The following is a 23657-nucleotide window of genomic DNA, read 5'->3' as shown; positions in this document are numbered from 1 at the left end:
ATCCCGCTTTGGGACCCCCTCGAAATGACGCGTATTGTTTACTATCGAGATAGGAGAGTAGAAGATAAAACAAATTGGCAATCGCAATTTACGAACAATCGTGTAAAAAACGAGTAGCAAAAAAAAAGAATTCCCTAAATTGCTCAAACTTATGGTTTGTTTCGATGTGATGAGATAATTCAAGGTACTTGGTCCAATTGAATTAAGTCATTAACTACTTATTCAATAACAAGTAATCGTAGCATATAATTGTATAAATACTGAAAGAACATCTAGCAGAGTACTACACATGTCATGTCCGCACGTGAAATGATTCGGCGGTTTTCTAATTTGAATTATGCTGAACGTATAAAGTATGCAACATAAACATTAATAATATGAGCCTGCGTAAAGAAATATAGTACATTAGCATGCAATGCTATTATAATAATAATAATTATATTACATATTACACTATAAGTATAGCATTATAATGCTTCTATCCAAAATATGAAATCGGCCCCTCAATTTGCAACGGCCTAGACAAGGACCGCTATTTCGGCTGGATTGAGTCGAGCAAAGTCAGATTACTTAGCATATATCTAGATAACAATTAAAATTAAAATATATTTAATTAAAAAATTAAAACGGCTTTTGAAGTTAATACATTCTACATGTATATATAATATTGTTAAAATCAAAATGCATGGGTTTTACAAGAAAACATTAGTCACGGAAGACTTGAACTCATTTGAAAAAAATTTCACACTGTTTCATGAATCTTTTCGTGATTCTATAATTAGGATATTAGGCCAAATGCCCATTTAGAAATCCGTTTCCAAGTATATTTACTCGGGGTATAGTTATTAAAATATTATAAAATCAACGGTGGTGTACGAAATAGGCCTTATAGATTATTCACAAAATATAATTCAATTTCAATGCTCCAATTACCGATTATAGATAATTACATTTCTCATTGATTTTTTTAATTTAATTAAACAGTAAAATTACATCTAGCGCACTTGGTGGAAGAAGAATTGGGGTGAGTATCCTGACCTAAGATATGTTTACCAAATTTGCATTATGTATTGTCTAGAAATTTGTTTTAGTGTTTAGTCACATAATTTGACAAATATATTAATCCTCAGAATTTCATTAGTTATGCATCATAGTATCATTTATTTTGTCAGTATTCCGTCGAACCCGCACACTATTTAAAAAAGAGTCGATTAGTAAAATATGCATGTACCTATTGTGTTTAATAATATTTGTATTTAATTAAATTGACGCTATCGCGGAATTAAATGAGGGAATAAAGCATGGGTGTATGGGGTTTATATGCACCACCTTATATTAAATAAAACAAGGAATGATAAAAAAAATTTTTTTTCAAACCTTATTTTAATTAATTATTAGATAATTGTTATACGAAAAAAAATATTTTTTAATTATATTGAAGTATTCTAGTTTTTTTAATTTTCAATTAATCGTTAAGTTGTTCGATTACATTGATTATACAATTTTTTAGCATTTGCTCCAATATAATTTGTGTTTATATAGCTATATTTCCATCTATTCTAGGCGATGATGAATCACCCAGGACAAGTCATTTTATATATACAGATAACTAAAATCTGTACAAAAATAAGTAATAATTTAATATTTTATTTTCAATTATCATTGCACAACACGACGACGCATGTCGTATGTTTTTCGGGCTTATACACACAACACGCATATGCACACTCTTATAAATTTAAAATTATTAAAAAAATTCTAGATAATTCCATTGAATCCAAGAGAAGACCAGAACAACCACATAATACATACAAATATTATTGTTTAAAAATTTATCTCTTTAGTCGTAGGATTAAGAATTTGAAATGAGTTCTACCGCAGATTGCAATCTACCAATCAATAACGGGACGCTTGTAATATATAATTATCAGAGGTGTATCCAAGGGGGGGATTTCAGGTCCGACCCCCCCATTGAAATTTCAACGTTTACATTTTTTACGTGATTTAAATTAAATTTAATAAAACTTAAAATAAAATAGAAATGTAGAATGTTCAGCGGTGGACGAAATTTCGTCGTCCGTCGACTTACTGCGGAAGAGTGCCTGTTTATTGGAGACACCTGCCGATAGAAATTTTTTTATTTTTCACATAACTTGGACACAGTTTTAATATGAATTCGTTCGGCATGATACAGGTTGTTGTTGGGTCAACTCACAGTACCCCAAAACATTTTGGTCGAACCATAGACATTTCTTGCACTTGGCTGATTGTCCCGTGTTCCCCGGACCGAGCGCAAACGTGATATCCACCAGACGGCGATCAACAGCAGATTCGAGCCGAAGACGTTACCGAGCATAAAATTTCGACGGGGACTACTACGTCAATAACCATGATCCCAACGAGTAACGACCACAGCAGGGAACCAAAGTTTGACTAAGGGACTTGTCATTCGAAACTTTTTCATTTCATTGTCGATAGTTGTTGGATTCTTTGTTTTCTAAGCTGTCGCACGAATGTTATTAATTATTCTAAATTGTGTTATAATGAAAAATGATTCAATATTTGTCTACAGAATTTTCAACTTCACGAATTATTTTACAAACAAAATAAGTAAAAATACTAAGTTTTCTTTAATTTTCAAAGTGAATCTTCCTTTTTCTTTTAAATTATAAATAATTCTTGTTTTAAATATTTGTTTTCGATAGTTTGACTAATTATATTTGATATATTTTTTTGTACTCGAAATTTATTCAAAGGTTGTTAAACGATAACTATGATTTTTGATTTTTACTAGTTACAACAATCAATGATAATTATTATATTATTTAATTATTCTAAAACATTCTTCCGTAGCTAAAACTAATAACATTTTTATAATTTCTAAAGATAGTATAAATTATACTCCTCAATTCTCCGTCCATTCTTCAAAAATTGTTTTACCGTTTAATTAAACCATTTGTTTGGTGTTATATTTACAGTGACGCAACTAGTGGTGGGGTTTGGGGGTTGTAATCTCCCCGAAATTTTTTTAAGATTTTTAAAATTCTACGTAGGAAAAAATGGTTTATCTTGAACACGCGAAATGGCTGATTGATATGAGATGTCAATGTTATTCGTAACATAATAGCTAACAATAATAAAATGACCATATGGAACGTTTTGTAACGTTCCGATCAACTTTAATACATTAAAAATCTTGCTACTACGATTTCTCGATAATCGATTGTATAATACTTTTTTTTGTGGTATCACAATATGAAATAGAAGTTAAGCATTTTAATTTGTAATTTAAATATTTTACTCATAAACCTAACTAAATCTTAATTTTTTATTTTCACCAAAACACCTGCAGAAAATGCTTATTTTTTCCAAATTCACATATGTATGATGACTTTTTATTTTTCGGCATACTGTATTTTTTTTTTTTATTAAAAGAAAAATTCTTAAAAAATACAGTTAAGATTGTTTATTATTTTAATATTCAGAAGAAGAGGTATTTGATTTTAGTTGCTAACGGTTACATGAATCAAAAAAGAGTTGAAAACCACTTGTATCATCTATATATATTTATAAAAATCTCGTGTCACAGTGTTTGTGGCCATACTCCTCCAAAACGGCTTAACCGATTTTAATGAAATTTTGTATATACATTTGGTAGGTCTGCGAATAGGTTTTTATTTATTTTTTATACTCTTAAGTGCTATTGTTTAAAAAATCGTAGTTTAATTTATTAATTTTTGACCCGATCGATAACTGCGCAATTGAAAATGAATTATTAAATGATACTATTAAAAAACTATTAAAAACTATTTAAAAGCTATTCATTTTATTTTTGGTATTAAATGACGGGTATTGCATAAATATTAAACAACAAGATCCCGCAACAGGTGCCAAAACAAACAAGAATGTTAGTTCGAAGGATTATTATGCATATCGGTTGATGATAAGATGCGATCAAGACAACGTTATTCTATGATGTGGTGAGCTTTGTCAATAATTCATGGTCGATATGTATGTAAAGATAGAGAGCAAACGATTACGTTACTTGCGATTCAATCAAAAAAAGCTGCGCGCGAAAGATTCTCAAAACAATTGTTAGATATCGGTGATGAGAAAGTTACTACAGATGAAACGGGATGCATACATTAAAAACTGACCGATTTCTGCACAATCATTGATAAGACAGAAAAAGATTTAATCTTTTTTTATTAAAATTAATATCATATTTTGATATAAAATTTAAAGCAGTCAATGATTAATTGGAGTTTAAGTATTTTTGACTGAAAATATTTATGTTGGTATTAAAAATAAATAAGCGTTTTAAACATTCGTAAAATATTGAAGAAATTTCGGGGGGTCCAGACATCCTGGACCTCCCCTCTATATACGGCCTTGTGGGTGGGTGTCGACAAAATGTACTTGCCTCTAAAAATTGTGGAGTTCGCCACGCTACTAAATACATTACGTACCTGTTTAATATATTGTAAAAAATAATTTATGTTTAAAGTGTTTACTTTGGACTTATTCAAAAAGTTAATGGAAAACTTTTATCCAAGTACTTTATAACTCTGCAATAAATCCGGTGTAAAAACTGATTTTAATGTAGCGGGCTCACTTCGGTCGTCATCAAGCGACTGCGAGGGTACGGGGGTGGCCAACTAGGCCTTCGTTACTCTAACTATTACTGGTGCGAAGATGAAGAATTGCGGGCCACACAGACGTCGGCGGTAGCGAGTGTTCTGGTCACCAGACGTTATCTTCGCGTTGACCACCGTCGAAAAACCGCATGCCACCACCCGGGACGGGTCTACCCAGACGGAGTGGAACTTCGGTCGACGCGACTTCGGATCGCAGACGGCACCGAAGTGTTCCAACGTAGTGGTTCAAACCACCGACGTTGGAGTTCAAACCACAGACGGTTCAATAAGAACGGAAATATTTACTCCCGTGCCCTATTCAGTCATCTCAGTTGCCGTACCGCCCCTAGAGCCAGTCACCAGCCCCACAGACCCGAGGACAACGGAGAAGCCGAAGGTCAGTAACAATTATGATTAAGTATATTTTAAGTTAATCATAATTGTTAAGTATATTTTAAGTTAAAGCACTAACATCTAATCATTCTTTCTTTATGTGTTACACTTTCAGATCAATACTTTGATCGCGACGTTAAAATATTGGAAGAGACGATACTCCTTGTTCTCGAGGTTCGATGAAGGCGTTGTGTTGGACGAAGGTATGTAAAATTCGAGAAATTTAATTTCTTCTTTTTTCAGGTCATTATTTAATTGATTATATTTGCTAACAAATAATTTTCATTATTCAATTAGTTTCTTTTCTGTGTGCCCCGAAATACTCGCGGCACACATGGCGTCAAGATGCTCGTTTAACACAGTCGTCGACCCTTTTTGTGGTGCTGGTGGCAATGCCATATAGCTCTGACGTGTCACCGTGGTAAGATCTACGTTTTTTTTTTAATGGTTTTAAATATTTAATATAACATTTCTATAAATACATTATATATAAAATACACATAAAATATATATTATATATTTTATACATATAAAATCCAAATACCACTGACTGACTGATAGCTGTATCTCAAAAACTACGCAACGTACGGACTTGAAATTTGGAATATAGGTTCTTCTCATATTTTCACCGTGCAATATGAAAGGATTTTTCGAAAATCGCATATTTAAGGGTCGACACTGTTTTGGACTGATTGCATATATTTTTAAATTTTTTGTTACCAAGGAAATATTTGATTTGTTTAATATGTTGATTTTAATAATTTAATTATGTAAATTATTAAATTGTATAACAACATAATCGAAGTCATAATTTTAAACGGAAAATTTAAAGGCGAACATGTACTATTACCACGCATCCTAATGACTCCAACAGATAAGCCATTGGAATTCAAACTTTTGCAGTTTCCAGCAGTGGCGTAGCTAAGATTTTCTGAAGGGGGGGGGTGTTAATTATAATTATTAAATACTATATATATAATACGTACAAACTAAAACTTTTATTTTAATTAATTAATATGTATACATAATGTCTGTAATAAAGATGTAATGTATATTCGAATTCGGATAGCTTTACTATATACTACTGTATATTCGACTATTCGAATACCAGTATTCGATGCTACAATACCTATTATTATTAAACGTTTTGTGTTGCACGAAAATGTAAAAGAATAATTTTCGTCATGTATTGTCGCAATTGCGATAATGTTAACCTGTATATATATAATTAGTATTGTGCATTATTTTATATTTCATATTGTATTATCGATTTACCTATATTCCTATAATAATGTAATATATGATACGGCTCAAGGGGGGTGTCATATTTACCAAACACCCCCCTTGTATACGCCACTGGTTTCCAGTGTGACTCGCTTTTTCAATGATCATTAACAAATAACAAGGACAAGTAAAACAAGCGTATGGACTGAATTTTGAAAATTTATGCTTCTCACATGGATAACTGTGTGTGGCCTATAGTATACTCACGTGTCAAATTGTGTACACAATACAAAAGGAAAAACAAAAAAATATTGTATAATCCACATACACTTTAATAAATAGCATTTATTTAGAACCTCGAACTGTCAGACTTTTCTCAATAAAATGAATAAATAAAATAATAATAATCCAAAATAAGAAGGTATAGGTTCAACGGTAACACCCAAAAAGAATTGAACACTCAAAATTTTCTCAACGGACAACGTCAGGTATAACTCACTTATTGATCATCGCTACATCTCAAAACTATATGAACTTGAAATTTGAAATGGTGGTCTCTCCAATATACAAAACATGCAATAAGAAGGGATTTTAAAAAAATATTGGAACCAGCAAATACGGAAATTCAGAGGTATCACCAAAATTACTATACTGATTCATTTGAACTTTCATTTTATTTGTTTTATAACCACCAATAGTTATACCGAACTTGGCTTTAATTAGTGTAAAGTAATAAAACCTATGTCACGGCCAAGAATTTTCCGTGCGAAGCCGGGTAATTAAGCTAGTCTTATATAATATGACGTTCGAATTATAATTTTGCATTTTTTTTTCAGTTATCACTGTTGATGTCGACCCGGATTTAAAATCAAATTAGTTCGCCGAAATGCCCAAATATACGGAGTCGATGCAGAAATCGACTTCCGTGTAGGCGATTGTTTCAACATTTTAGACCGGGTTCGTGCAGATGCAGTGGTGACATCGCCGCCGTGGGGCGGACCCGGCTATTCCAGACATTTCGACGCGAATGATCTGTGTAGCCGGGAAGCGGGTGGCATGTCAAGCATCCTCAGTATGGCAAGGAAAATCGCTCCTCGAACTGTACTACACGTGCCGAAGACCGTTGACTGAGAACAGTGTTTACACTTATCGAGAAACGCAAACTTCGGCCGTGTAGAGTTTGAGGACGTGATGATCGATGAACGGCAGAATTGCACAAATATATATTTGAAATTGCGACAGGTAAATAAAATTGGCTATATTATAATTATTTTAAACAACATTATATTGAACTAAATTCAAAAATGATTTTCTCATTGTGACAGTTTTCTTATTATTATGTTACAGGATAACAGGCGACTCGGACCTGCTGTCACTACAAATTGGAATTGGACACCGAATATAAAAATCGGTGGTGACGTTCTAATAGCCTTAATACATATTCCACCTATTTGGAGAAAACTACACAATTTTTGAACTCCAAATAACTGACTTCTGGGACATTTTTCCAATATTTTTTTGTTTCTATTTTTTTTCTTAATTTTTTTCCTGGGTTGGGTTTTTTTCTCTTAAATAGAGTTTTTTTTTACCTTTTTTACTTTTTAATTGTTTAAATTATTTTCTGTTTTGATTTTTTTCTCTTACTCAGAGTTTTTTTGCCTGAATTATTTTATACAAATCATAAATGATCATTTATTATTTATTTTTTTAACTTTCTTCTTTTTTTATGTTTTGTTACAATTTTACAGTTTAACTTATTTTTCCTTTGAGTTTTTTTTTAATTTATATATATTTGTTATTGTGATACTTTTCACATTTTATTTTGTTCTGTGGATTTATTGTTATTTTTTTAAGTTATACTTACTATGACTAGTATTTTTGTTCACCAAACATTTTTAATTTATTTTAACTTATTGTTGCACTTTTTTTTTTTTTTTTTTTTGCAACTTATTGTTTTGTTATACATACATGAAAATATACTATGATTAACTATGTAACTGCATTATTTTTACTTTAATTTTATTTACCTATTAAAAAGATGCTTTATTATTTTTTGATCAAAATTATTATATCATTTAAGTTTTATTTGTCTGATTGAATGGTTTTAAATTTGGAAAATTTTTCAATTTGAAATCCTAATATTTTCTTCTTAATACTAATTTTCTAACTATTAGTAATATAAGTCTAAAAAGTAGCTAAAAAAATTCTAGTTTAAAGATATTTACTGCATAATGAATATTAAAATATTAATTTTATATGGCTTGTGAATAATATATGTTTAAATGTTCTTATGCATCAATATATAAAAATGAATCATAATTCTAAAATCAAGAAATCAAGAATTAATAGTACTTTATTTTTTTAAAATATTTTAAAAATTAAATGAGCTATTTTCAACAGATGAATCAAACTTTGCACTTGTATGATTTAATATATATATAATACAATCATTCTTTTTACACAATTACCTAACACTTTAAAATGATTTCAATTTTCTTCAGAAAAATAACTATACTAGTATATTTAATCTACAAGTACAAAATTATACAATATGCATAAATGCACCAAAAAATAGTAAATGTAGTAAATGTGTGGTAAAAAAGTGTTACTTTAAATTACTTTATATTATCTGATAAAATCCTCGGTTATGGTTATAAATGTCTATAATCGTAGCAATATCTGTGGAAGATAATACCACTATTCGTTCCACAACGAAAAATGTTATGATATATGAAGATAAACAAAAATTGATACCCGTGATTAAATTGACATATTATTGAATTTATTATCATATTATAATGATAGATTAGTAATTTATATTCTTAATTATTTATGCATTACATTTTTTAAATAAATCAATGTATTATATTAAAAAAAAAATACGAGCCATGGGGGGGGGGCGAATGCCTCCTTCGCCAATCCCTCTAATACACCCTTGTTTCCAAGTCAAAATTCTAAAATATAAAAATGTTAAAGAAAAAACCTTGTTTCATGTAAAAGTTAATTTACCATTTCAGGTTTATGGGGGGGGGGGTTAGTATATTTAATATATTTTTGTACAGAGCAAAAGAACTTTCCACGTCAACCGATGTAATCGGTGCATATTTCATATAAACTATTTAAACTATAATTCTCTTACGATTTTTTTTTAATTTTAAATTTTAATTTTTAACTTTCGACATTTAGACAATGAGAAAAATTATTTAGAACACTATACGTCTATACCTCGCTATATTATCAAGAAAAATATGCAAAAATCAAGAAAAAATAACCAAATAGGAGAAAAAGCAATAAAAAGCAGGTTTAATGGAAAAAAGCAAAAAAAAGCAAAAAAAGATTTACTTCATTAAAATCAGAACGATTCAAAACGTATTTATATAAAAGAATTATCTTTCTATCACACTCCCCTCAAAAGAAGCATTTGCTACAAAATCCGAGCCCTAGTCATTAGTTACCAGTATCACGGTTATCAAGTTGGATTGGAGCACGATCATAGAACATGTTCTATGACACGACCGCGTTATCAATTTAACAATTTGTTGACAATTTGTGATAATGTGATTTTTTATCAGAGTTCCCCACTTTTGTATTCTAGTAAATTTTCAGAGCCCCCCTCATTGAAAATGTCTGAGAACGCCACTGGCAACAATAGTGCATTATTTATATACAAATAAAATATTTGACTTATCTGTAGAACTTTACTTAGAAATTATTTAAAGTTTAGATATTTATTAACACAGGTATATTTTTATTATTATCCATAGACATATTTTTTGATTTAAAATTATTGAAAAACAGAATATTGTCACCTCCATATATATATATACTGGTCCATCGATAAATAGTTAAATTTTTTTAATTACATACTGCTATCTATCAGTTTGAAAGTAAATCACATAATATATTATCATACTTGATTATAATTGAAGTAATATACACCAACATATACCTAGGTATATAAACATCCGATTATAACTTTTTTATCGGTGGTTATCGAGAAGCAACACCATGCATAGTATGGCTAACATCACTAAATTTCAATCATTGGACGCAAATTTGCCATATTGTACGTATGTCAGACGAAGACAACACATGCGGGTGTGACGCCCTCTTAATGATACTTATTGTATTGTTATTCGATTGGGATATCATTAAAATAGGACCACCATGTCAGTGTAATATCGAGCATTGAGTAACACTAATGTTATTACTTGACGGTTTTGAATTACTGCCGTTCATACAATACTTGCGATAATAATTCAGAACAATTTTTTTTATTGTCTGTCTACAGAAGAGTGCACTAGCCTGATTGAACATTTACATACCATGTTATCGCAACATTCATTATTACATTCATCGTGTTACAAGTCTCACATGAAGAATGTGAAATAGATTTAAAAATAAAACAACCATTTGATAATTATAATTTTCTGTCGACATTTTAGTGTGCCTATAACTGAAGTTTTATCAGTTAATTATTTCTGAAGTGTCCGTTTTTTGTTATTAGTTCAATAGTATATGTTTGAATTTAACTGGTTGAAAATTAATTAATAACCTGTTGAATCCAATTTTGTGAAGTTTATTTCTGAAGTGTCCATGTTTTGTTTTTTAGTTCAGTAGTACATGTTTAAATTTAACTGGTTGAAAATTCATACCCTGTTGAATCCAATTTTGTAATTAGATTAAAATTTCAAGCAGTTTTTAAGTAAATGTCATGATGTCTACAAATACATTGGAAGATAACATCAATAACTTAAAAAACTATATTGAATATTTTCCAGATTTCCCTAAACCAGGAATACTTTATAAGTGAGCCATACAATTAAGAACATATATTGATATTGATTTATAATCAGTTTCAAAATTAATAGTTATGCCTTTTTAATTTATTCTGCACTAACATTGATTTTATAATATACTATGTATAATATATATATATATTATAAAATCAATGGTACTAATAATATTAAATCTTTATAACATTTGATATGTTTTAATTAATTTTTAACTGCAATTTCAGGGTTTCATATTTAAAAAAAGTAACAAAAAATCAATAGGAACTTTAAAATTATTAGAATTTGTATCAAACATAAGTATTTCATATATTTTTATATTATAGGGACATATTATCAGTATTTAACTCTGCAGATGGAATACAATTGATGGATAGAATATTGAAACAAATTTCATTTAATTTTCATGGTAAAATAGATTGCATAGCAATGTTGGAGAGTCGCGGTTACATGATTGCTCCAATACTAGCGCTAGAACTCAATGTACCATGTATACCCGTAAGTAAAAAAGGGAGTTTACCTGGTCCAGTAATTGAGTTGTCCTATGTCTTGGAATATGGAGAGGTAATTGATTATTATTGTTTTGTTTTATTAATTTTATTTGTTTAAAATATTTTTATTAAAAAATTTTTATAAATGCATAGTATATGTATTTAATTTTATTCAGGATTCTTTGGAATTACAGTTGAATAGCATAAAAAAAGGACAGAGAATATTGTTAGTGGATGACTTCCTCGCTACTGGTGGTATAAACAATTAGATATAAAAGAAATACTTTATACTAATAGTTAGACCTTAGATGAATTATGTAGGTATTTAATTGTTATAAAATGTATCTACTTAGTCAAATGCATTGAAACATTTTTTTTTGATTTTGAAGAACATTTAAAAATCAATTTTTATACATTTCTAAGATTTAATGAAAATTTTTACAGTTTTATTTTGATTTTAATCTTTTTTTTTAGAATTTTTTATTTTGCTTTTGTCGTAAACATTACAGCAGTTATTTATTATGAATACAACAATTTTAAGTGCTATAGACATATATGTTTAGAAATTTGATTTAATTAATTCTCATTTTTATATTTTAAGATTTAATTTGAAAATAAGCATTTAAGTGATAAATATATATTAAAATATGTACAATTATTTGTAATAAAATGATAATTGATCAGCTATTAGAATTATTTAACAGTTGAACTTTGGTTACAAATTATATTCTTGTTTTTAAACAGGTACACTTGAAGCAGCTTCAAGGTTAATAAAAAAATGTGGAGGAGAAGTTGTACATGGATTTGTTTTAATGGAAAAATTGGAGTTAAACGGGCGAAACAAATTGGATTTCCCCATTGTATCAATATTGTCAGAATAAAAATAAAAATATTTTTACTATTATATTAATGTTATTATTATATTATTGCATTTATTTTTTTTTAAATTTTTATTTAGATTATTATAAATAAAAAAATTGCTTCCTTTTTTTGTTTTATATTACTGAATCATTTAGTAATTGTAATTAAAGTATAAGTGGGTCTAAAAGAACTAATTGAGTCCATATGAAAAAGTACAATATTTCACAATTATTAAAATAAATAAAAAACTAATATGTTCGTATGATTCTTGTTACTTAAAAACTAGTATTAACCAGTTAGTTGTAATGGGATATAATCATGCAAAGCAATTTGAAAAAGATAAAGTATGATTCAAATTTTTAATTTTCAAAGAAAAGAACAAAAATGTATCTACTTGCTATTAACTAATTTCATATCAACATACATGGGAGAATTCAGTATTTAAAAATATAATATGGAAATAATGTGTATAGAAATTGGCTGATTGATTCACCTCTTGATAACTTGTTCCGAGCAGCAACTATAATCCGTCCAATAAAATGAAAAAAATTTCTCAACATCAAAAACCACACTAATTTTGAATTAATATTTATTAAATTAGAATAAATTAAATGAATGAGTCGTTAATATTAATTTTATCTGAATCTCCCAATCTTTACCGTTAATATAAAAAAAACAATCAAATTATAATGTTATCACTTGCGAAACGTATATTTCAAAAATTTGTTCATGTTTCAAATAAATAAAGATTGAATATGGCTGATTTATTATATAAGTAAAAAATTATATGTTAAAAAAAATGTTTTCAGTGGATGAAATTGTTTAACAGATCTCTTTCTTTATAAAACTAGTACGTTCAAATTTCATTCGAACTTAAGAATCAATAACAAATTTTATAATTTTTTTAAATTTTAATTTTTATCCTATTAGTTACACTTTTCCCTCTCCTTGAAATTGAAAATAACAAGAATTTACTGTAATTATTAAAATTAAATGATATTGTGTTTTTTTTTTATTAAATTTAATATTTATATTTATTTAAGAGAATATATTTTTATGCTCATTAACATAATTTGATTTTGTCAAAATTGTTGATTCTAGTTGTATATATAAAGTGTTATTAATAAATTATACGTTTGTATTATTTACTTTTAATAAGTGTTACTTAAGCATTATTTGCTCTTGTGCCGTTTCTGGACGTTTGTGAGTACAAGAACCGTGATAGAAGAAAAAATTATAATTTATAATAAGTCCAATTTGATAAGAAATTTGCTTCTGGACACGACTATAGATAGATTTTACTAAAATATAGTACATATTATGTTTTATAGATAGATCATATCTATAATGACAAAACATTCTGCTATAATCGTGTATAATTAAATGTGTTCCGGACGCTCGTGTGCTCAACGGGTTGTAATCAGCTATAACGCGATAAGTCGACTTATCCTGTGATCAATGCTTCTTTGAAAACGTGCAACAGTTATCAGTGAACTCATGAAGTGTGACCTGAGTGCTTTACCTGACGTGCATTAACTTATACATGAGACGTGCAGAGCCATAGAATAGATAAAAACATTGAACAGAACGGAGGAAAACCTATCATCATTCAACCGGTAGGATTTATCGCATTAATTAAAATATCTCATTAATGAAAAAAAAAAAACCCTTATCTACGTTGATTAACGTTAATTGTTTTGTTTTTTTTCATCTTGTTTAATTTAAAGGTTGACTGACTCATTGTGTGCACAGAACGCACCAGTGGAATCGGGGAACATTGGTGATGCCATTAGAGTAGCAAAATAGATAACGACAACAAATAGTAATTTATAATCGTTTAATTTTAACATAGGTATTATAATATTATCAAACTGTTAGATAGGTTGCAAGTGTTAGATTCTAACACTTGCAGTTATCGATCTCGTGGCAATACGTTCAGTAAGAGAACATTTTTTTTTCAAATTATTGTCTCGTGGTGGTTCGCTATTATTCTTAGTTAATCCATATTTTATTTTACTTTAGGCCGATTAATCTGTTTTTGCTTGTGTGCTGGAATTCTATTATCAGAAGTCAAAATGTCAAATAGTAGTATTGAAGAAGATTCAATTGCCTTGAAGGGTTACATAAAATCGTTTCCAGATTTTCCTCTGCCTGGAATATTATTCAGGTAGATTATTTTTAACAATTTTTGTTTCAGGTATCAGGAGAAAAACTGACGAATGTAGTAACTTGTATGCTAATCATAGTTTTTAAATATTATATTGAAATTATTTATATCTGGTTCCTGCTATAAAATTACAGTATTTAAAAATTAATTTTTGTCTTATGATAAAAAAAAATAAATTAATGTATTTTTAGACATTTTGTTGGTAGTATTCATGTGTAGTTTTAATGTGTGTTTTACACAAATTTTTAAGTCTAGTAAATTATTTTCTGTATATTTTTACAGTTTACAAACATTTAAAGAATTTTTTACATAATCCTTTCTTGGCACAATTAAATTGTTAATGATGAATTTTTTCACTTACAATTATAAAAAAAAAAAAAATATGTTTTTCATAAAATGATTAATAGTTATATTATAATAATTAGTCAGTTATTTCTATAACATGTATGATATATAAGTTACTTGCAAAGTATTGAATATTGGAATTCTATAGAATTCCTTGTACTATTTGTATTTTATGTTATACAATTTTTACGTTATTTTAAATTATACCTAGATCATTTATATAATTCCTAGAATTTCTATAGAATGCCATTGATTATGTTAGGTAAAATACAAGGTTTGGAATGTTATTTAATCAAAATATCTTTATTATTTTAATTTATTTTTAATTAATTTATTGCTGCATAAAGTTGGTGCATGCCATTTTCAACTGCATACAATATTATTTTTTATACACTAAAACTTTTTGGTTTGACATTTTAACTTAACATGTGCATTTGATTAAATTCCTTGTTTAGTTCCTGTGTATTGCTTGGTTGCAAATTTATTTTCAATTGGCACTTATCACTTAGGTATACTATAATGTACTATCTAGTAATGTAATATTTTATATTATTGTATCCTAAAATACATACCCTACATGATGTTCAGCATACTATTGACTGCCTAGGCAAGTAATTTGAATACTTTTCTTATTCATTTTTGGCATGAATATCATATTTAACACTGCTAGTATTATTTTGAATGTCAGTAATTTAATATTAGTAGTTTTCCAGTGTAAAAAGTCTCTAAAATTAACTATAATTATGAATTAATCAATATTTGAAAAATCAATGTTTTGATGAATCCAAACATTTGGTGGTTAGTTATAAGTAACATTTGAGAGCACTAACAATTTAAAAATTTTGAAATTTATTCTTAAAAATGTAAAAAAAAATGTATACATTAATGAATTGTTTGAAAATTTTATATTTACAGAGATATATTTAGTGTTTTTCAAAACACTGATGGATTAAAGTTGTTAAATAATATTTTAAAAAAATATTGTAATGAGGTTGCTGGTAAGGTTGATTGTGTTGCAATGTTGGAAGCTCGAGGATTTTTGTTGGGTACTTTAATGGCATTATATTTGAATGTTCCTTGTGTTCCAGTAAGAAAAAAGGGAAAGTTACCTGGAAAAGTAGCTCAATTGGAGTATAGTTTGGAGTATGCTAAAGTAATTATATTTTATTTATGTAAAGAATATGTGTTTATCACAAGTTTATGTTTAAATTTGTTCCAATTAGTAAATTGATTTTTATAATTTTTTCAATGATATATTCAAAGTTAATTAAAATTAAATTAAAAATGTATTATCAGTTTTAACTATTGAATTAGTATATAATCAAAGAAGGTTATAGTTAACATCAGGTAGATTAGTGAAGCAGTATTTATCAGTAAATTTAGCCCAATCTAGTTGCTTTGATAATTTTTTTGAATATCAAATATATATATATATAAAATTTGTACTTATTCTTATAAAGAAGTCATTAGATGAATAATTGCTTTTAAATTAAGTTATGTATTATCAGTTTTATAATGTTTTGTGACAGTAGTTGATTTGTTGATGTATTATTTGTATTTGGTAATATCATCCAAGTACAGAGATCCCCAGATTTTTCTTATCACACTGCTACTGCCATGTTATCTATTTGACACTGCTGTTTGATAGAGATGGTTTAACATTGTTTTTCTATGTTTCACTTAACCACCAAAAAATTGGGGATGGGTATTATTTTCAATAGACGAGCACTTGCATTTGGTAGCTGATAGGTAAAGCACGGATTTATATGTATTAAAAACCAACCAAATATGTGCTAAAAATCTTTAACATGCACAAGTATATGCACTAATGTGTTGAAATATGTATTAAAGAAAAAAAAATATACATTTAAAATTTATCAAAAGAAAAAAAAATTATTTTTGAATGTTTAATTAAAATAATACATTAGAAAAAAATTATATTTAAAATTATGTAACCCTATTGAAAATACTTTTTTATTAATTTCTAAGGGATTTACTGACAAAAATTATTTCGTACGTAGTTTTCATTTATAAGAAAACGAGTAATCAATTAATATCAAAAATATATAGTTAATGATATGATCTTTCCTAAATGCACATTAAAAACCATTGATTGGCGTTTGTCAGTTGACAAATTTTATATCTTGAAAATTATTTTCCTCGTCTTCAAAAGTAATAATTTGGAGGTAAATCCTCGTTGGTTTGAATTGATTCACTTTTGCCATTTAAAAGTTTTAATATTTTAGTATGTTGTAGTTTTAATTTTTTGGTAATACTTTTCTATATTTTTCATAAACAGATTTACCTCTTGTATTACAATACCTAGTAAATATTTAAAAAATATATATATATATAAAAAAAAAAAATCGAAATTTGCAAAAATATGGTCTAAAAATATTTGATTGTTTAAATCATTGTGCCATTGAACAAATGTTGTGCTATCTTAGCATATTATACGACCAAGCAGAATAAATATGCAATTGCATGTAAATCTTCCTTCTACTGATGGTAATATGATATCATGAATATCATAGTTTGTTGACTAATTGATTTGTAAAAATTAAAAATTGGTAGATACAATAATTACATCAACTTCATAAACAGCAAAAAGAAAAAAATATAATTTTTGAAATGTAATTTTGTGGTGGATGAGTGGTATAACCTTTTCTTGAAACACCAACTGAAAAATGTCAAACCGCCTCTTCTGTACAATAATGGCAAGTATGGTTGAATAATAAAAAAAAATATGAGGATTTTTAAATTAAAATCTTATTAAATTTTGAAAATTAATTTTTGTCTATAATTTACCTAAATTAATAACTGCTATCAATTAAAAATTTAAAAGATTCTTTTATCAAATTAAATGTTGTTACTTTACAAATTGATATTTTATGTTTAAACATGTTGTTTTTAAAATTGTACTTGCAGGATGTATTGGAAGTTCAATTAGGTGTTTTAAAAGAAGGAACAAGAGTGCTAATTATTGATGATTTATTAGCGACTGGTGGTAATTAACTAAAATAATTTGTTAATAAATATTATTAGATCACTTCCATTCAATTAAAAAGCACTAAGTTACGTTTAATGTATTTAACAGAAAAGTAATTCAATTTAAATGGTTTCTTGTAGGCATACTATTTAAACTTTAAAACAAGACTTTATTTGATCAAAGGAATTTTATAATCTGAAAGATTGATCTTATGAAAAAAGAGAAAAATTAAGTTTTGAAAAAAAAAACAGTTTATTTATTGTGCCTTTTAATTGAACACCTGTGAGTGTCCTTTTTTGACTGTACTATATTATTAAAAAATATAGATAAATTGTTCTTAATTAATTGGTAAACAAATATCAAGTCCTCTGTTCTGTTATAATTACATTAAGGTTTTGAATTATTAAAAGAATAATATATTTATTTCAGGTACTCTTCAAGCTGCAGTACAACTAATGAAGAAAACTGGAGCTGAAGTAGTTCAAGCGGTAGTTATTATGGAATTATGTGATTTAGAAGGAAGAAAGAAACTTGACATTCCTGTGAAATCATTCATTCAATATTAAATATAATAATATTAATATTATTAAATAATATATTTTCTTTTGACGAATAAATGAGTTTTTTTTTTATTACCTATAATGAAACATTTAATATATTTGTAAATCTATCGAGTATTTAAAAGAAAATCAATTATCTGATCAAAGGACTAATACTATATTTTTAAATATGTATTTGTATTTGGAATCTTATGGATCTTGTTTTTGTATTAATTTTTTAAGTTCGTAGACATATGAACAATTATCACTCTAAAATAAGTTTACAAAAATATTAATATTAAAGTTAAAGTAATTTAATTGAATGAAGAATTTTTTTTTATTTATAATAGTTTTATATTTGTTTAAAAATACTAGGGTAGTTAAAATTAAAATTAAAAATGTTAACGTTTTACATAGTGTTTATTAGAAAGTTGACTATCCTTTGAAAGGTTATTTTTTCAATTTCATGTTGATAAAATTGTGTTGATTTGATATAATTCATATTTTCTTTCAACAAAATCTTGATCATTTTTGGGTTAGCTTTGATTTCAAATGCTTGTTAACTACAGTTTACAACAATGGTTATACTATACCAATTAGTATGAGTAAAGTGCATATTATATATGTGTAATAATAACAATTATTTATTGTTTACTCTATTGAGGATTAAGAATTATTTTTGAATTGCATAAATCTTTTTTATCTAAATTAAACATATATTACACAATAAAAGAATTAATTAATATGATTGTATTAAAATGCTCGTATTCTTCAGTCGTTTTACAAGTGTATGTGCATGAAATGTTAGGTACTTCCCTCTTCTCGTATTAAACCTGATGATTGGTATTGCAGTTTGATCCGCGTTTTCCGCTCTTCCTTGTTTCCAACTAACCTATTCAGTTCTGTGTAGCTTGATTGTGTGGCATCGGAGATAATTTGTCCAAAAAATTAAGTTCGACCACTCTTACCTTCAATTTTCCCTTCTTTTATTCTATAAGCTAGTTAATTTTCATGCCTCAATATGTAACCAATCCTGTTCCATCGTCTTGCTTTGATGGTTTTGAGTATCTATCTTTATTTCACTTAGTATGCTTTCATTGGTACGGTGTTCTATCCAACTCACTCACAGCATCCTTTTTTAAAACCACATTTCAAAGTTCTCTAGGATTCGTTTTTCTACCTTATTTAGTATTGAGGTTTCGCAGTCGTATAGCGTCACTTATTGTATCTAATATATAATATCTATTGAGATTTTACAATGAGAAATCGAAAATGTTCGAAATGTCGATATTTTAAATAACATTTATTTTTTAAACAGCACATTATAAATCCCGTTTTACATGGAAAGATGGAGATTTATGAAAGTTATTTTTTACTGAACAAACAGAACTGGTATCATTATATTTGATATAAATACCGGAATACCGTGAAAGGATCTGAATCCTAAAAATTGGGCCCGGAACTATTCTAATATACATATACGTATGTTATGTTATTACTAATATCAATCTGTAAAAGCTGCAGGATTAATTAAAATAAAATGTTTTATTAAAACTATACATTTTCATGTACTTCATATGTAGACAATTATTTAATATATTATAAGAATCGTTTTGAAGTTAAGGTTTTCCCGAACCGTAGAATTTGCATGCACTTATGAATTATACGTGAAACATTAACGATATGTGTAGGCAGTGGCTCAACTAGGGAAGGTTCGGGGCCTGTGATATTCCTCGAAATATTCAGTTAACTCAACTTTACCTTATTCTCCCCATCAAAAACCTTCCAAATTTCAATTTTTTTCAAATGTGTAACCCCCCTCCTCCGAAAACAAATCTTGGTTGCGCCACTGTATATGAAAATTGCAGTATAATGTGTAAGCGAAGAATATAAATTGATTTTCAGTTCATAAAATTTACAATCTTTTTCGTTGCTAAACGGTTATCAAGGGCCGTAATAATATTTCTATATACATCAGTTAAATATTTCGAAATAATATTTACGTATTTATTTATTAAAATCTATAAACGTAAATAAGGAAATCCATTTGAAAAATTAAAAAAACAAATAAGTTTAATGTAAGTTTTTTGAAAATATTATCCATAAAATACTTAAAATTCTATATCAATATCTTAATTCAAAAATTCATCGTTTTAATATAATATATGGGGAATACAAAAATAAAAATACATAAACTTATCTTTATAATCAAAATAAAATTGTATTTATTAGGATTTTAATCAAATTCAGTTTTTTTTAGTATCCACATAATATTCATCGATATGATAGATGATTAAATCTCATACTTGTACATTTACATATGTTAATATGTAAATGTTTATATTTATATTTAAATTTCAATCAATAGAGTATAGACTAGACTCTAGACTCAATTATAAACTCAATTAAAGTATGTCATACTTTAATTACACTTTTTCAGAGTAAATGGGAGGAGTTTATTTAAAAATTGGAACTTTATGCCCAATTAAAAAAATAGTAAATTTGATACAAAATTCAGTGCATACCATATTTATTTCATCAAATAATATAAAAAATAAACCCCACATAATTATAAATAGAAAAAAAAAAAAAATCGACAATATTCGTAAATATATCAGTTATCTCATACAATAAGAAAATAGGTAATTCTAAACCACCAACGTCAAACGTTGGTAAAAAAATTAATTTGACTGTCAAAATATTCTGAATTTTTAACGTTCAGTGAAACGGCATAGTATTCATCTCACAAAGTGACTGCTGGTTTAAGTTAGTGTTCAGTGAATTCAGCGGAAAACTTATAGGGGTAGGGGAGGAGAAGTAGTTGAAGGATACACTTCCTCGTATTGTCATTTTTCTTTTTCTTACTTTTCCTAACTTAAAAATTTTCCTTGACTACATTTATACTTGAAACTAGTCACAATACATATTCATAATTGTAAATGTTTTTATTCATTAAACGCAATGATTTATTTGAGAGCGTGGAGGCCTGTTGGATCTAATTGTACATGTTATCTGCATTAGAAATATATGCCCCCTCCTCATTCATAACTCCTTCGCACGCCAATGAGTAAATTATACAACATAAATTAGTTTCATAAAGATACAACTCAAAGGTGTGGGGTTTAAGCTGGAAATCTTCTTCCCTTCCATGTATCACTAATCTTCCACACAATGTTAATTTATCATACATTTTAACGTTATTTATGTTATTGAAAATACTATTTTAAATGCTTGATTTATTCAGTTTACATTCATCGTCCAACATGAACAGACGTCGTTTTTGTTTGTCCGTTATCTTTTGTACACTACTCTAATGAGCCTAATCTAATATTATTAATCAAAAAATGTCTCGGAATTATTCGAAATGCAATTTATCCTCTTCGTTATCATCTTCACCCACAAAATCTAGCGGCAATCAAAGTAAAGTATTCGTCACACTAAATCGCTATGTTTCACTCTCCAAGGACAACATTTTCGATCAGGAGGTGTATAACCCTCCCGTTATCGCAATTCCTTTCAAAGTCCAGTGCAACGCTTTGCCCGGTCACGTGGAAATCACTCCAGGTACAAAACAAATTTTTTTTTTGCACCGCCTTTCTATTTAAGCGGTGGCTACGAATTTTACACGCTCAAGAAATCCTTACTCGACCTTGTCATTCCTTCGGGTATTAATTTTAAAAATACCCCAAAGCACCTGATTATTCGCACTGATGGCATCAGTAATTATAATCTAGTTTATAATTATCTTATCACTAATGAACAGATAAATTTCCACACATACCTGCCTAATAGTTTGAAACCATATGCTGTATTTATCAGGCACCTCCACCCGTTTACTGCTGTGAAAGACATACAAGCCAGCTTATTTGATATTGGCCACGAAGTTATTCGGGTCTCTAATATTGTACATCGTACCGCTAAAAGATCTTTGCCTCTTTTTCGAATTGATCTAAAAGTTGCTGATAATAACAGTGATATTCTCAAATTAGATTTGCTTCTTCACACCAGAATCAAAATTGAGCTGCCCAGGAAAAAACTCTCCCTTCCACAATGCCACGATTGTCGAACTTATTATTATACTAGTAACTTTTGCCACCAATCCTTATGTTGTGTCAAATGTGGAGAAAACCATTACACTTCAAATTGTACCAAATCACCATCAAAACTCGCCAAGTGTGTCCTATTTTGGGGCCGCACACAGCCTCATACAAAGGATGTCCAGTGATTAAAAAACTTAGTAGAAACCACAGAAAATCTCCATCACTGAAAACTTATTGTCATCCGGTGCTCAATCACACCATTCCGTCTATAAACAAAATAACCTCCAGTTCTAACCAGAAATAAAAAGTTCATATGCCAATGTTACTGCCAAAACTTCACCCTCAACAGCTACGTCCGAAAGCTTGATCTCCAAATTTCTCGTGGATTTCAAAGCCATAATTAACCCCTTATTACTTCTCTTAAACACAGTTGTCAACCACTTACTTTCATCTTATTTTCCTATACCTTCTCCTTAAAATTATTGTAACATTTATATTTATATATTATGTTATATTATGTTAACTTTATATATAGTTGTTGAAGCTAATTGTAAATCTACAACGTTTCATAAATTAAAAAAAAAAAAGTCTCAAGGCCAAACGATGTCTGTCTGTGGCTTAGATTTGAGTACATCATGTTTTTCACACGGACCAACTTTACGTGGTGTGCTTTCGAACCATCCAGTTTGTTTGTGTTGGCAAAAGATAGAATCACAAAAAATATTGTGCACTCTGTTGTATTAAGAGATTAATATTGTTTTTTACTAATATTGTCATAATTAGCGATATATATAATTTTAAAAGATCAATTTTAATAAATTATTAAAAAAATAAATGATGTTTTTTCATTTTTATATTTCGTCACTGTTCACAGCACTCCATACATCTTCCACTTATATACCATATCCTTACACACTTATATTAAATAAGTTATTTTTTTCTAGCAAAATATTCTCTAGAAATAATTTATATGACAAAACAACGATTGTCGGGTGAGCTAGTACAATATATTTTTAGTATCGCTTATGTTTTCCATTTCAGTATGAAACCTATCTAAGTGTCAGATTATGATAGATTTTTATAGGAATGTGTCAATATGCATTATGCAATCAAATGCCGTTATTGTCTTACTAAGCGATGTCCAGTGATATCGTATAAGTTTTTAATTATGCTAAATT

At 28.0% G+C, this 23657-nt stretch overlaps 3 protein-coding genes and 1 long non-coding RNA gene across 8 annotated transcripts; all 4 read left to right on the top strand.

Moving 5' to 3' along the window:
* The first annotated feature begins 4413 nt into the window (after window positions 1–4413).
* On the top strand, window positions 4414–5755 carry LOC112694469. Its single transcript, XM_025569931.1, has 4 exons — window positions 4414–4465; window positions 4751–5034; window positions 5146–5233; window positions 5328–5755. Exons 1-4 carry the CDS (start codon window positions 4414–4416, stop codon window positions 5453–5455), a joined length of 552 nt encoding a protein of 183 aa, XP_025425716.1. The 3' UTR covers window positions 5456–5755.
* Window positions 5756–6345: 590 nt separating this feature from the next.
* Window positions 6346–7801, top strand: LOC112694541. 2 transcript variants are annotated; one of them, XR_003149572.1, is made up of 4 exons: window positions 6346–6885; window positions 6953–7029; window positions 7091–7496; window positions 7602–7801. It is a non-coding gene; the product is annotated as an uncharacterized LOC112694541 (long non-coding RNA). The 2 variants fall into 2 exon arrangements; XR_003149571.1 differs by having other exon boundaries at window positions 6346–7029.
* A 2454-nt stretch (window positions 7802–10255) lies between these two features.
* LOC112694517 (adenine phosphoribosyltransferase-like) lies at window positions 10256–12464 on the top strand. Of its 2 annotated transcripts, XM_025570010.1 has the most exons (5): window positions 10256–10423; window positions 10546–11063; window positions 11374–11611; window positions 11715–11793; window positions 12283–12464. In XM_025570010.1, exons 2-5 carry the CDS (start codon window positions 10969–10971, stop codon window positions 12417–12419), a joined length of 549 nt encoding a protein of 182 aa, XP_025425795.1. In that variant the 5' UTR covers window positions 10256–10423; window positions 10546–10968; the 3' UTR covers window positions 12420–12464. The 2 variants fall into 2 exon arrangements, with proteins under 2 accessions (XP_025425795.1, XP_025425794.1); XM_025570009.1 differs by lacking the exon at window positions 10256–10423 and having other exon boundaries at window positions 10430–11063.
* Window positions 12465–13772: 1308 nt separating this feature from the next.
* On the top strand, window positions 13773–18517 carry LOC112694558 (adenine phosphoribosyltransferase-like). 3 transcript variants are annotated; one of them, XM_025570064.1, is made up of 7 exons: window positions 13774–14015; window positions 14127–14221; window positions 14282–14337; window positions 14422–14566; window positions 15827–16064; window positions 17840–17918; window positions 18330–18517. In XM_025570064.1, the coding sequence occupies exons 4-7, from the start codon at window positions 14475–14477 to the stop codon at window positions 18464–18466; spliced, it is 546 nt and encodes a 181-aa protein (XP_025425849.1). In that variant the 5' UTR covers window positions 13774–14015; window positions 14127–14221; window positions 14282–14337; window positions 14422–14474; the 3' UTR covers window positions 18467–18517. The 3 variants fall into 3 exon arrangements, with proteins under 3 accessions (XP_025425850.1, XP_025425849.1, XP_025425848.1); XM_025570063.1 differs by having other exon boundaries at window positions 14278–14337; XM_025570065.1 differs by lacking the exon at window positions 14282–14337 and having other exon boundaries at window positions 13773–14015.
* The last annotated feature ends 5140 nt before the right edge of the window (window positions 18518–23657 follow it).

The sequence above is a fragment of the Sipha flava genome, unplaced genomic scaffold (assembly GCF_003268045.1).
Source record: "Sipha flava isolate LNK unplaced genomic scaffold, YSA_version1 130_pilon_pilon, whole genome shotgun sequence".
Classification (NCBI taxonomy): domain Eukaryota; kingdom Metazoa; phylum Arthropoda; class Insecta; order Hemiptera; family Aphididae; genus Sipha; species Sipha flava.
The sequence above is the reverse complement of the archived record's forward strand: the minus strand, read 5'-3'. Positions and strand labels throughout refer to the sequence as shown.

Bases quoted from the DNA above. Each gene is read 5' to 3' on its own strand.
- LOC112694469 (XM_025569931.1), top strand. From the start codon at position 4,414: ATGTACTTGCCTCTAAAAATTGTGGAGTTCGCCACGCTACTAAATACA. The intron at 5,035-5,145 runs GTCAGTAACAAT...TTACACTTTCAG, and splicing joins GGACAACGGAGAAGCCGAAG to ATCAATACTTTGATCGCGAC. The intron at 5,234-5,327 runs GTATGTAAAATT...TTATTCAATTAG, and splicing joins AGGCGTTGTGTTGGACGAAG to TTTCTTTTCTGTGTGCCCCG.
- LOC112694517 (XM_025570010.1), top strand. From the start codon at position 10,969: ATGATGTCTACAAATACATTGGAAGATAACATCAATAACTTAAAAAAC. The intron at 11,064-11,373 runs GTGAGCCATACA...TTTATATTATAG, and splicing joins AAACCAGGAATACTTTATAA to GGACATATTATCAGTATTTA. The intron at 11,612-11,714 runs GTAATTGATTAT...AATTTTATTCAG, and splicing joins ATGTCTTGGAATATGGAGAG to GATTCTTTGGAATTACAGTT.
- LOC112694558 (XM_025570065.1), top strand. From the start codon at position 14,475: ATGTCAAATAGTAGTATTGAAGAAGATTCAATTGCCTTGAAGGGTTAC. The intron at 14,567-15,826 runs GTAGATTATTTT...TTATATTTACAG, and splicing joins CTGCCTGGAATATTATTCAG to AGATATATTTAGTGTTTTTC. The intron at 16,065-17,839 runs GTAATTATATTT...TTGTACTTGCAG, and splicing joins ATAGTTTGGAGTATGCTAAA to GATGTATTGGAAGTTCAATT.